Source organism: Oncorhynchus tshawytscha, linkage group LG09 (assembly GCF_018296145.1).
Source record: "Oncorhynchus tshawytscha isolate Ot180627B linkage group LG09, Otsh_v2.0, whole genome shotgun sequence".
Taxonomy (NCBI): Eukaryota; Metazoa; Chordata; class Actinopteri; order Salmoniformes; family Salmonidae; genus Oncorhynchus; species Oncorhynchus tshawytscha.
Genome location: NC_056437.1, coordinates 28,127,068 through 28,140,586, shown reverse-complemented (window position 1 = coordinate 28,140,586; position 13,519 = coordinate 28,127,068). Strand labels below are relative to the sequence as shown.

At 39.8% G+C, this 13,519-nt stretch overlaps 1 protein-coding gene across 1 annotated transcript in view; it reads right to left on the bottom strand.

Moving 5' to 3' along the window:
* Positions 1–6,615, bottom strand: part of LOC112259091 (transcriptional regulator ATRX-like) — a 40,142-nt gene extending 33,527 nt beyond the window's left edge. Inside the window, 10 exon segments of the mRNA XM_042327844.1 lie at positions 2,354–2,420; positions 2,560–4,397; positions 4,516–4,583; positions 4,740–4,849; positions 4,936–5,052; positions 5,188–5,318; positions 5,440–5,483; positions 5,595–5,650; positions 5,749–5,858; positions 6,382–6,615. Coding sequence (XP_042183778.1) covers positions 2,354–2,420; positions 2,560–4,397; positions 4,516–4,583; positions 4,740–4,849; positions 4,936–5,052; positions 5,188–5,318; positions 5,440–5,483; positions 5,595–5,650; positions 5,749–5,858; positions 6,382–6,401 — 2,561 coding nt within the window. The 5' untranslated portion in view covers positions 6,402–6,615.
* Between the last annotated feature and the right edge of the window lie 6,904 nt (positions 6,616–13,519).

Here is a 13,519-nt window from a genome sequence, read left to right as displayed (position 1 = left end):
TGCCTGTGGTAAGAAAAAAAAAAAGGCTCCAAAATACAGTACAGTAGGCCTAATAATCATTGTATTTGGTATACTGCTGTTTAGCATCACAAGTCCTCCTTCTCTGCTAAGCCCTCAACCTGTCAGAAGCGATAAATCATCCATTTTAAAATGGAATCAAGCAGAATAGATTGTAATGCCAGTCTGTTCAGAGAGAATAGGATCATCAACCCATCGTATTAGTACGAGTGTGAGAAAAGCAGCACGTAAAACAGCCACATCACCACTGGCATATTGCACATGAATGTTATCAATATATCAAAGAAAGAAATCTCCATATGGTAACCATATACCAACAGAATTACCAAATACTAGCAGAAACTTTATGATTTTACAATGACTTACAGAAATTAGCAAAATCCAGCAGCCACAAGGGCAGTGGTGGAAGAAGTACTAAATTGTCATACTGGAGTAAAAAGTAAAGATGCCATAACAGAAAATGACTCAAGTAAAGTAACCCAGTAAAACAGTACTTGAGTTAAAGTGGTTTAAAATTGACTTAAGTAGTGGTGGAAAAAAAACACTTAATTGTCATACTTGAGTAAATGTAGAAGCTATTCATCAAATTCCTTATATTATGCAAACTATTTTATTCACGGACAGCCAGGGGCACAATGCAACACTCAGAAATAATTTATAAAACGCAGTATTTGTGTCTTTAGTGAGTTCGCCAGATCAGAGGCAGTTATATTGATAGATGCGTGAATTTAACTATTTTGCGGTTCTGCCTGAGCATTTGAAATGTACCAAGAACTTTTTAGTGTCCAGGAAAATGTAAAAATAACCTATTTTCTTTAGGAATGTTGTGGAGTAAAAGTAAAAAAGTTAAAACATAAATAGTACAGATACACAAGAAAATAACTGAAGTAGTACTTCAAAGTATTTTTACTTAGTTACTTTTACACCACTGTGCAAGGGTGCAGTCATGTACAATACTGCCACCCTAAAGAATGCCTGATCATGAGTTGACCATTAGGGCATGTATAATATCATCAGGGTCTGGGATCTAAATCCCAGTCACTTCAGAAATGACATCAAATTCCATGATGACTAATTCCCCGTTAGAGGAACATAATTCACCCCATCTAGTATAATGATATCCAGATCTGTAAGTGAAGTCTAAGGGCATTTTCAGGTTTGTATTGTGTACACTGGTGTGGATTGGTGGTGTGGTTTATTAGTTAACCATTTTAGGATATGCTTGGCGAAAAACAAAAATTCTACAAAAACATCACCTTGCTGGCTTGTTTTCATGCATGTAACTTGTACTACGATCAGACTATAGATCAAGAAGCGAATCCAGATTCAAATGAGTGCAACTTAACATATTTGGAGCAAATAAAATTATACATTATTTACAAATAATACAATCAAATCCTTAACATGGCTTAAAATAAGTTTAAATATTCAGTAATTTATTTTTGTAAAAAATTAAAAGAATACTGTATGTGGAAGAAATAAGGATGACTTACAGCAGGGGTGTCAAACATACGGTACGCGGGCTGGGGGGGCGTGCAATATACCTTAAACTGACTCGAACCAAATCGAAACTGTAAAAATGATAAATCAAACAACATACATAGTTTCTTGACTGAGTCCAGTTCATTAATAAATCCCAGAAATTAAAGCTAGACAGTCAAGGACCATCGCAAATTCCAAAAACGACGGATAGGGGGGAAAAAAGCACATTTTGACGGCAAGGAAATACCAAAAATATTCTGTGCGGCCTTCTGGACCTCATTTAAGACTGAATGCGGCCCCGGGGGGAAATTAGTTTGACACCACGGACTTACAGAATTGTTAACCAATGAGAAACTATGAGATAAAAATGATTTGTTTAATCTGTTTTAATAAGTGTATAATGCTTTTGTGCAAACTGATGCATTAAACAGCATTTTCCCCTCTTAATCGCCTTGGTATGCACAGAGACATGGACTCAACTGATGCCACATTCTGCTAATAGACACGTCACATTTAACTTCAAATTAAAGACAAAAATGAATTAAAGAATAGGTAATCAACGAAAACAGTGTGGCATAAGTGGCCTATCATTTATAACACAGCCTAAGCGAGGTATGAGGAGGGGTTTCTCCCTGCACTTGACATGTACCTCTGAACTTAACACTAGAAATGATATGGGATAGCTGCTGGTTTACTGCAGCTGCGAGTTGGGCGAGACCGGTTCGATTGGGACAAGGTCTTGACAACAGAGGAGTCCCCATTATTAGCACTCAACTTAGGGTTCCGTGGCATGGCCTTTCTCCTGCGCCTAGGGTGTGTTACAAACGCTATGTCCGTTCGTTCTGAACCATACCTATTTTCTGGATCGTCATCATCTTCTGCTGCCCAAGAAGGCCCAGACTGGGGCTGCTCTTCATCGCCTACAGAGTACAAAAAAATGGAGGTTAGTTCAACATTTGCCACAGGAAATCTACACTGCAAGCTGAAAATGGTTACAATACAGCTCATGAATGCAGTGCATTGTCTAAAAAGTACAGAGAAAGTGAGAGACCAGCTCACCGGACGACTGGTGGAAAGCTGCTACCCCCAGTAAGGCCACCTCCTCAGTGATAGGCTTGATCTTCTGGTCACCACTGACATCGCTAGACTCAGAGTCCAGGTCCCCCTCTTCTTGACTGGAAGAGGATGGCGTCTGCTTCATTCTATGCTCGGATTGAGGTGTGCTTTGAGGCTTGGCTGCCTGGGTATTACCCTCCTTGCTGGATGTAGATTCATCCTCTTTCTTGACCTTCCGAGGTCTGCCCCTGGGCCTATGTTGAGGACTATCCTTGCTGGGGGTAGGTTCATCCTCTCTCTTAACCTTCCGAGGCCTCCCCCTGGGCCTGGTCATAGTCTTGATCTCCTTCTGCAGGTCCGGATCGTCACTGGAGGAATCAGAGTCAGAGGAGCGGTCTGGCACCTTGCGTTTGCGGACAACTCTTTCTGGAGAGAGGGGCGTGTTCTTCTTCAGGCCGAAGAGGCATTTCTTGGTCACACTCAGATGGTCTCCATCGTCACTCTCGGCTTCGTCTGAACTACGCGTCATGGCAGCCCGCTGGAGGACAGCTGGGACCTCATCGGAGTCAGAGTCATCAGTTCCTCTCCCAAGCCCTTCCTCATCAGCTCCTTGAGGCACTTCAGCATTGGGGCTGGTGTCTGGGTCCGAGTCACTCTCACTGTCTGCACCCGAGGGGGTCGGCTGGGTCTTGCCCTCACCTGGCCTGCGCAAGGGTGTGGTCTTTACCCGAGGTGAGCGTCTGTTATCTGGTTCCTCTTCCAGTTCCAGAGATTCGCTTCCCTCAGCAGATTCATACTCCCCCTCTGTTACAAGTTCAATAGATTCACAGTCTCCCTCCCGTTCCTCCACTTTTTCTTTTCTCTCTTCCTCTTCCTCCTCTGCCTCCAACTCCACTTCCACCTCCAACTCTGGGGGGCCAGAGAGTGGCTCTTGTTCAACAGGGGCAGGTGAAATTTGCACCACCAGTTGTTTTGTCACGTTGCAAGCATCTTCTCCAGGCTTTGAGTTTTTCCGCGGCCTGCCTCTACCTCGTCTGGGAATTATCTCTGTGCCAAGGACACCTTTCATTTCAATTGAGGACGAAGGCCTTCCATCATCCATAAAGCCATTTGAGTCTGAATCATTCTCTTCCAAATGTTCAGCTGCAATTTTCTTTAAGTAATGAAGGCCATTCTTATCAGAAATGTCAATTTCCACACAACCCTCTTGTTCTTGTTGAGGTACATCAGTATCATCAAACGTGGGGTTTTCGCCACCATTTGGCAAACCCATCTCTCTGAACTCCTCCAAAAGGGCTTCCTCCAGAGCCGTCTGAGACTTCTTCAGACCCTTCAGTACTGACTGGAAAGTCTTCAGGTATTGTAGCTTTAACTCGGTTGTCTGTTTCTGCTGCATGCCACCTTGAATGAACTTCACAAAAGTTGTGTTTACAGTGTTTGTAGAGTCCACCAGGTTTTTAGCCTTTTTGGCCATCTCCTCTGGAATTTGAAGGGTGTTGTAGTTGAACACAACGTGACCATCCATGCCACTATGGTTCCAATGACCCACGGGAATGTTTTGAGAATGCCTTGGATGGGAGTCATAATGTCCAGATTTTCCCTCGCCCCTGCCCCTCTTGCGGTGGTCTGGCCACAAATGCCCCAAGTTGTCAAGGACGTTGTCACAAGCGACAACCAGGTCCAGAAGAGGCTCTGGGCTACATACGTAGCAGTACCACTTACTCTCCTCATCCAGGATGCCAGACAACTCTTTTCGCCCCAGGTTCCGCAAAATGCATTTCTTACAGAAGGCATTGGGGCAAAAGTCGCAGCATATCAGGTTTCCCCCCTCTGCACACCATCTGTAAAAAGCAAATATAATAGATTGAAGTCATGATTAACGTAACAACCTGTATGTTTATTAACATCTCAGGATTTGCTTGGAGCATCTTGTTGTATAAGAGAACCACCCCATCATACCTGCACTGTTCATCCATGCCATCACAATCCTTGCTGATGTCATCACTTGAGTAATACTTGAAACAAGACTGAGAAAAATAATAAGACAAGAAAATTAGGAATGGAGCCCCTAAAAATGTAGATGAGCTCAACAACATTGTTGGAGAATGCCCATTATAACCAATGTGATATTAAGCCTATTTATTTCATTGACCCATTCTTTGACAGACCCAGGATCCTCTCACCTTGCAAATAAGTACTTTGAGTACTGGATGCTGATAGAAGGAGTCCCTCTGGAAGTGGTTAACTTGCTGGCCACAGGCTGTACAGCTAACAATCTCCAAGTGTTCACCACCTACAAACACACATCAATCGTCATTCTGCGGCACACTATTTTAAGGTAAAGGATATCTCTTTTCCCATTTATTAACGAAAGCTCACCTCCACGTCTCCTAGAAAAAGCTCTCTTCAGATTGCCAGATTTTCCACAACGGAATTCGGGACCTCTGAAGTCATCTCTGACATTTTCCACTGGCTCAGGCCTCACCAGCACAGTGCCTGTGCATAAGACATGTAAAAACCCATGAATGAAGACCAAAGCATTTTCAGTTCATAAATGCATTATTACATTATTCATTTTCAGTGTAAATATCTCCGTACAGTTTAATTGCAAGCAGTAGTAGAAAAACTAACCTTTAGGTAATCTTGTTACATCAGGATAACCGTTTGAATTGATGATCAAGCCGTCATCATCATCATCATCACTTTCATTTGAAGCACCAGATTCATCCAGTCCACTGTGTTTAATCACAACTGAAGGTTTTCTGTAATACAAGTGACATCCATCTATGCACATACATCAAAATACTGTGTTTTTATGTTTCCCCATCCATAAACAATGTACATGAACTATCAAATTGGTCAAAATATCAGAAGGAAGCCCACCTCCTGGAACCACATCCAGACTGCTTCAAGGTGTCTGTTGAGGTCTGTTGAGGATGTATTCAACAAGAACATTTTACAAATATATCTTCTAGATCTGCATCAACACTGAATACTCTTTGGTCTATAACCGCATAAACGGATACTTCTCATAATACCTCAAGAGGGGTTCGGTCTGTTGAGTGTGGCTCCACACAGTCCTTGTTTGTCATACCTGTGAATTAAAAATCAGTAGGCAATTGTGTGTCACCACTAATATTACTACAAACACCACCATGCCCGAGTTAAAGTTTCACTTATTAAAGTTCTCACCATCAGGACTTTCTGTCACCAGTCTGTCCTCATCATCCTCTGGAGCATGAGCCAAGAATTCATGCAGTTTGGTCACCAACACATCGAGCTTGCTCGTGCCAGGAGGAACGCTAAAAATAACGAATAGAATGACCAGTAACTAAACATATGTCCTCAATCATGCGAGTTTCTTTTCTTTCAACCCCCCCTTTTCTTTCAACCCCCCTCCGTTCAAATGCCTAACCAAAAAGTGTGTGGATAAGATATAGCTATGATGTGGACATATCTGTCCTTGTGCGCATCGGTCCATTTCCTTCAGGCACAGTTATTATCATGATTCAATACTTGGCTAGTAATGCATTCCAGATCATTGACAAAACAATTTAGTTAGCTAACGTTAGCTAGCTAATATTCGCTAGTAGCTATCATACTTAAATATCAAACAAAATGCATAAGTTTGGGTACGATATGTGGCCATCTTGATGCACGTACTAATTTAATGTAAATCTTACAAGTAGGACTAGCAGCTTCAATGTGGGAACTGACTAACTAGATACTTTAGGACTATCTGCAGCAAATAAACTAGCTAGTTAGCTATTGCTTGCCCGATTAGCTTGCTCAGGCAGCTGGAGACCTTTGCTATATTAACGTTACCTGAGCATCTCTGAGGACATCTTGAGCTGGTCAAATGCACCTTGTGCAAACGGCGCACTATATGGGCTTATTCCCCCCAAAATTTCACAATTACCCTCATTATTGCAAGTAATTTTTACTCAGATTTCTAACACAATGCCAGACACCGACAGAGGCGCTAGCTAAGCAAAAATGGCGCTGTTTCTCCGATGCCTTCGTCATTGCGACTGCGCAGACTTGAAAATGGGCGCGTTCCAGTCTGTAGGCCTACAACAGAAAGAACAATGAGCTAGTTATAAAAAATATATATTTGGGCGTACTGTATCTCGGTATAAAGACTGTAGCTGTGTTCGAATACTCAAACTGTATACTACCTACTATTAGTTAATTTTAGTATACTGTAAACGAAACGTAGCATTTCAATTGAGCCTACTACAGTTTCGCCTGTCTACCGGAAGTTGATTATGTTGCTATGCAACATCTTGCTAGCTTGTTAGTGTAACAAATGACTAGCTAGACATTTTATGATTTCGGGTGTTTTGTAAATTCAATCTGGAGTGTGTTTGGGCGTTCGTAAATACAGAGCATTGTCTGATTGTCCATTTGTACATCCAGAGCCCACACTGGACACTCTGGCTGAGGAATAGGGTTGAACCGAGTGTTCAACGGCAGTCAAGCACCCAAGCTAACTGGCTAACGTTGGCTAGCTACTTCCAGACACAAATGAGAGAACACTTCACTCTGACCATTTTACTCACCCTAGCAGAGATGGTTAGTTAGGCTGTTTTAATTTCATCCAGAGCGTTGGTGACTGTAACTGTGCTGTTGGCAACAATTTAATTAAGCTTTTTTTTGCCAACGTTCACTGATAACATCCACATTCAACAGTGTTGAGCATTCCTACATTCATCAGATATGTGCTCTGGCACGCTCAGATGAGAGTGCTCTAAATAGCCAGAATTAACAATGCCCATTGAGAACGTGTAACGGATGTGAAACGGCTAGCTTAGTTAGCAGTGCACGCTAAATAGCGTTTCAATCGGTGATGTCACTTGCACTGAGACCTTGAAGTGCAAGTGTGGTTCCCCTTGCTCTGCAAGGGCTGTGGCTTTTGTGGAGTGATGGGTAATGATGCTTCGTGGGTGACTGTTGTTGATGTGTGCAGAGGGTCCCGGGTATGGGCGAGGGGATGGTCTAAAGTTATACTGTTACAAACGCACGACTATAGCACTTAGCTAAGAATGTGAATAATCAAGTCAATTAACGTTGGGTAGTTAGTTAATATACTAACCTGGCAAGTTCGATGTATTAGCCAAATAACGTTAGGTAACTAGCTAACATATCGTAACATACTGCTGTAATGCTATGCGGTTCGTAAGGATATTGTAGCTAACAAATTGTCAGTCATCATAACTTATTTGAAAAGTCATTACTTTATTACATTGCTCAACATTTTCTTAACATTTGTCATAGTTAGTTAAAGCAATTAATTAGTATCCACTCTCGTCAAACTTCGCCTGTATATTTTCCGCCATTTTCTTCACATCTGAAAACGTTGTGAAGCCACACCCATTTTCTGAAGAATGGCATTATGGGACCTAAAAGCATGGAAATACATCCACTGCTTGTATACTTCGTATTTTGGCGAATTTAGTACGACATCCGGGAACTTTTGGCATACTAACTATATCCATACTATGACCTATAAGCATACTTTATACTCAATGTACATCAGAAATAGTGCAGTTAGTATGAGGCAGCAGTCCAAACACTTCTGATGACGTTTCATTTTTAAATTTTTTTATTTCACCTTTATTTAACCAGATAGGCTGGTTGAGAACAAGTTCTCATTTACAACTGTGACCTGCCATGACGTCTGACGAGTATACACTTCATGAATTCTGACGAGTATACACTTGCAGGGCGAGGGAAGAAGTGTTTAAATGTTTTATTATAAAAAACGTTTTATTAACAACAAATCAATACAGGAAGTACATGTGGGAACACAAGTATATATAAATAATATACAAAGGACAATTGGGCTAGGGGGTACAATATCACATTACACAAGGATCTAAGGGACATACATACACTTATTATTCTAACAGATTTTTTGTTAGTATTTAATTGTCTTGAAATGCAAATCAATTTCTTTTTGTAAGGGAAGAAAATGTGGTGTTTTGTTTGTAAATTTATATTCGTGAATATGAAATTTGGCCAAAATAATAATGCAATTAATTACATTTTTTAAAATTATATTGTAGGTAAAGAATCCAAGCAGTCCATCTCTCCACAATAGTGTAAGATCTTCATAAATGTGTTCAATTATAAATCTACTGATGTCTTGCCACAGTTTCCTTACATGAATACAATGCCAAAAGAGATGCAACACTGTTTCTGGGTGGTCATTACAAAAGGAACAATTTGAGTTGATGTTTTCCTTAAACTTCTTCATATAGTGGTTGGCAGGATAATATTTATGAATAATTTCAATGGAAACTTCCTTAATTTTGTTAACAAGTAGGTATGCGTGTGGCAACATCCAAACTTTTTTTCCAACAGATATTATCAATAAATCCATTCCAATAAGGCATGACATAAGGTATAGATACAACATCCTGCTGAAACAAGGTTGTTGAATGGACCGAAAGATAAACAAATCTTTCCTACTGATGAGTCAACAGGGTCAATGGAAAGTAGGCTCTGAGGGTCAGGTCTTGACACGTTCATGAATAATGCAGCAACACCTGAGGGAATGGCATCTAAAACAATTGCAAAATCTTTAGGTGTTACAGGGACCTTGTAAAGTGATAAGAATTCCTTATAACTAAGTAAAAGGCCCTCTGCATTTAGATACTTTGATTTGATTTGATTTGATTTAGATACTTCTGGGGGGGTTTAATAATAGGGTTAAAATTTAGTAAGCCTCTAGACTTCTGATCCTTTGTAATGGTTATGCCTAAATATGTAAATTCGTATTTTACTGGAATACCATGATATGAAGGTGTCACACAATCTTTGACAGCTATGAGTTCACATTTATTAGACCAGACGCTTTGGAAAATGATTGTATCACATTAATTGATATGGGAATTTGGTTAGCGTCTTTCAGAAAAAGTCTAGTATCGTCAGCCAGCTGGCTTATAATAATTTCTTTACCAGCTATGGAAATACCTTGAACAGGACTATTATTTAAAAACTTTGTAAGAAGTTGGGTGATTAATAAAAACGGGTACGGAGAGATAGGAATTAGGCAAGGTTGTCCTCTCTTTAACTCAAATCTAGGTGAGGTGCCATATTTCAATTTGATAGAGCTGTTACCATTTGTAGAGAGTCTTAATAGCCTTACAGAAAAAAATCCCCAAAGCCAAGTCTCTCAAGGGAGTGGAAGAGGAACTGATACTCTACTGGGTAAAATGCTTTATAGAAATCTAAAAATAATATGAAGCTATCCTCGGTTATTAGGTCTGAGTAGTCAAGTATGTCTAATACGAGTCTGACATTGTTAGAAATATGTCTGTTCCTCATGAAGCCAGACTGTGTTTCATCAATGATTGCATCCAGGACTTCTTTAATTATTTTTGCAAGTAGTAAGGCTAATATTTTATAGTCATTATCAAGAAGACAAATTGGATGCCAGTTATCGATGAGCAGCACTTATTTTTTAGGCTTAGGTATCAGTGTTATTAACCCCTGACTCATTGTAGGAGGGAGAACATTGTTTTTCATTCTCTATTAAAAAAAAAACTTAAAATAGGAAGGGAGCTACTTGTTCAGAAAATAATTTGTAAAATTCTGATGTAATTCCATCAACACCTGGTGATTTATTGTTCTTTAGATGTTTGATAGATTCTATAATCTCTTCAACTTTGATGGATTCATCACACTGTTTAGATTCTATATCACTGAGAGTGAACATTATTCAGTGAGTCAAAAAACATATCTGTGGATTCCTGACAGTACGTAGAGCTATACAATTTTCTGTAAAAAATGCTACAATATATAGCGATTAATTTTTGGTCATCTGTAATAACACCATCAATGTTTAACTTATGGACAGTGTTATTTGTAGAGTGAAATTTCTCAAGTCTAAAGAAATAGGAGTAATTCTGTTCCCCCACCTCAATCATTTTTTTCCTAGATCTAATTAAAGTCTCTTTCTGCTTTTAATCTATATATATTATCCAGTTTATTTTGTTACTCAATCACTTCCATCTTCTCCTCCCCCGAGAGCCCGGCTGGGGACTTCAGAGAAAGGGAAGTTATCTTAATGATCACCTTTTCCTCCTCAGCTCTTCTGGTCTTAGCAAGATTACTACCATATTTTCTAAGGTATTTGGACACTTCAAATTTAAAGAGCTCCCAGTTTTTGCAATAAGATGTTTCTTCAAAAGCCCTTTCCCAAAAGTGTGAAAGCAGATCTTTAACCTCAAACTGAACTATATCGTTATTTAATAACAAGCTATTTAGCTTCCAGTAGGATGTTCTACCAAGGTTAGTATCAGGGGTAAATATTTTGATATCAATGTAAATGGCCCTATGGTATGTGAGGGGAGTAGTACAAATATTTGTAGTAACACACTCACTATCAATACATTTGGATATAAGCCAAAAATCTATAGAACCTGTTTTGTTTCTCCATACATCAGTAAAATCAAACTTTTCAATAAAAGTTGGCCTACCTGGGGTCATCTATCAGTTGAATTATCTATAGTAATGTTAAAGTCCCCGTCTATCAATAATAACGAATTCGGAAATTTAGATAACCAATGAAGTATATGTTTCTCTATAAATTCAAGCAACTCATCATTCTCATGTTTGGTGTTGTACCCGTAAAGGTTTACAGTAATGAACGTAATGTCATTGTAACGGATCACAAGACAAATAAAGTGACCAATGTGGTCACATTCCGAGTGTAGAATATTACCACCAAAGGTATTTTTCATTGTAGTGACACCAGTGGAGCATTCAGATCCATGGGAAAGCCAAATATCGTTGCCTCACTGTGACCTCCAGAAGTTGGCATCAGCCAAAATTGAGTGAGACTCTTGAAAAAAGCAAAGATCTGTTTGAAATTGTTTAGCAAATAAAAATTCACATTGTTTCGTAACCCCCTAGCATTAAGAGAAACTATAGACAAAGACAAACCAACAAAAATTATATAAAAGTATAAACTGTAGTAGGATGAGTCAAAAACGTAGGAGCAGTGAACATAAGCGATAAGGAATGATTTTTAAACCGACCGCTCATGCCCGGAAATTCGTCACTTGTTCATCCTGTGATGATTGTGTTTTTATCAGCTTGTGGGTGCTTTATATGTGCTACAGTCAATTATGATTGCATAAATATACAATTATTAAAATACGCCTACTGTATGATAGCTAGCAAATTAATTAGCTAAATAACGTTAGCCTGCCTAGCTGGAACTTCTGAAGAAGGAAAATGTTTTATTTCTACAATTTCCAAAAGCTAACCAAACAAAAACATATTTACTTTTACGAGATGTGTTTGTGCCCTCATGTGCATTAGTAGCACAATTTCTAACTTATTTACATTAGTTTTTACTTACTTGTATGTTGACTCCATATATTGACGTTGAGGTTTTAATTTTTGGCAGAATTTTCTTAGGGGATGTAAAATCGTTGCAAATTGAATTATGGGGAGTTTCAGGCCCTGAAGTGAACATAATTGTACACTCGCAAACTCGACTAAAAACGAGGGCTGAGGGGTTTACATTGCAAACTTCCCTTAGTTGGCTAATCATTTAGACCGCTCTCCAAGATGGTGACAGGGATTCCCCCAAGGGCATAAGGCGAGGGTAAGTGGACAAGGGTGTGTCTTTTATGAGTTTGAACTGCAACCTGAGTATTCAAACAAAGCTACAACTTATTTTCTAAGGTTTTATGGCGTACCACAACTAATGTTGTATTGTCACCACCAACTGGTGGGGGGGAAAAAATACAGAGAAGGGGAAAAAGTTATTAATCCGCACACACTACTAATATATAAATCTTTACAAAAATTGTTCCACTCCTTGAGTCATTGAAAAAACTCCATAACTCCCTGGGGTCGCTCGAGAAAGTACTTCATGTAACTCCTCAGACATAGACACTCTATGTCTGGGGTCTCCAGCGACGGTCCCCAGTCCAGAACATCCGGCGATGATTTTTGTCTTATCTAGGTTTTTTTTTGTAATTCTATGGGGTTTTGGTATGTCTAGGTATATGTAGGTCTATGGTGGCCTGAATTGGTTCCCAATCAGAGACAGCTGTTTATCGTTGTCTCTGATTGAGCATTTTTTGAGCTTTTCTATATATTTTTTTTGCTGCAGATGACCATATAACTGGACAGTACTCTAAGTGTGATAGGACCAGGGATTGAATCACCTGATTCAGTGTGCTAGATGTTACATACTCTGAACATGTTCTTGTAACAGCAATTCCCCTACCCGTAATAACAATATTATCTATGTGTTCTGACCATAATAAAGCTGCGTCCAACATGACTCCTAGTAGGGTTTTTTTTTTCACTTGTTCTACATGCGTTCTATCAGTAGCGTGCCGTGGTTCTCGGGCCTGGGCCTTCAGTGAAGTCCTACACAGTCCCACCCAAATTAATCCACCTCTTATTACCATCATTATGATGCCATGGCTCTAGACACTATACATTTAGACAGAAACGCAGTATAACCAGGCGTTGCGTCACCTTGAAATTGACATTTTTATTCAGAGAATTGCAGGGGAAGAGTACAATACCTTTTCATTGTGCAGCTTCGTTGCCCTGCGCGCTTGTTCGTTGAGCTGTAGATCCACTCGGGTGTCCCCAAAAGTTTTCAAAAGCACCATTGCTTGTAAGTGCCCAGCTGTACTTTGGTGTCTCGTTGCTGCCTTGGTTAGACAACTCAGGTTTGCAAAGCCAGTGTGGCTCCAAACACCAAATCGATCACTTGCAAATAATAGGCATTCCCAGCAGTACAGTTTGCAGTGCTTCTCGGAGCCTGTGAGTCATTGATAGCGCCCATAGTTGAAAGTGGCGAACAAACCCCTTTCCCGCCTGTGACAGGCTTTGTAGCGTCGGCGTCTACCTCTCCTGACAATGTCTAACTTTTCTTGAAAGGTTTGTCTTGAGAATGGCGTTATAATTATATCCTCGACCAAAT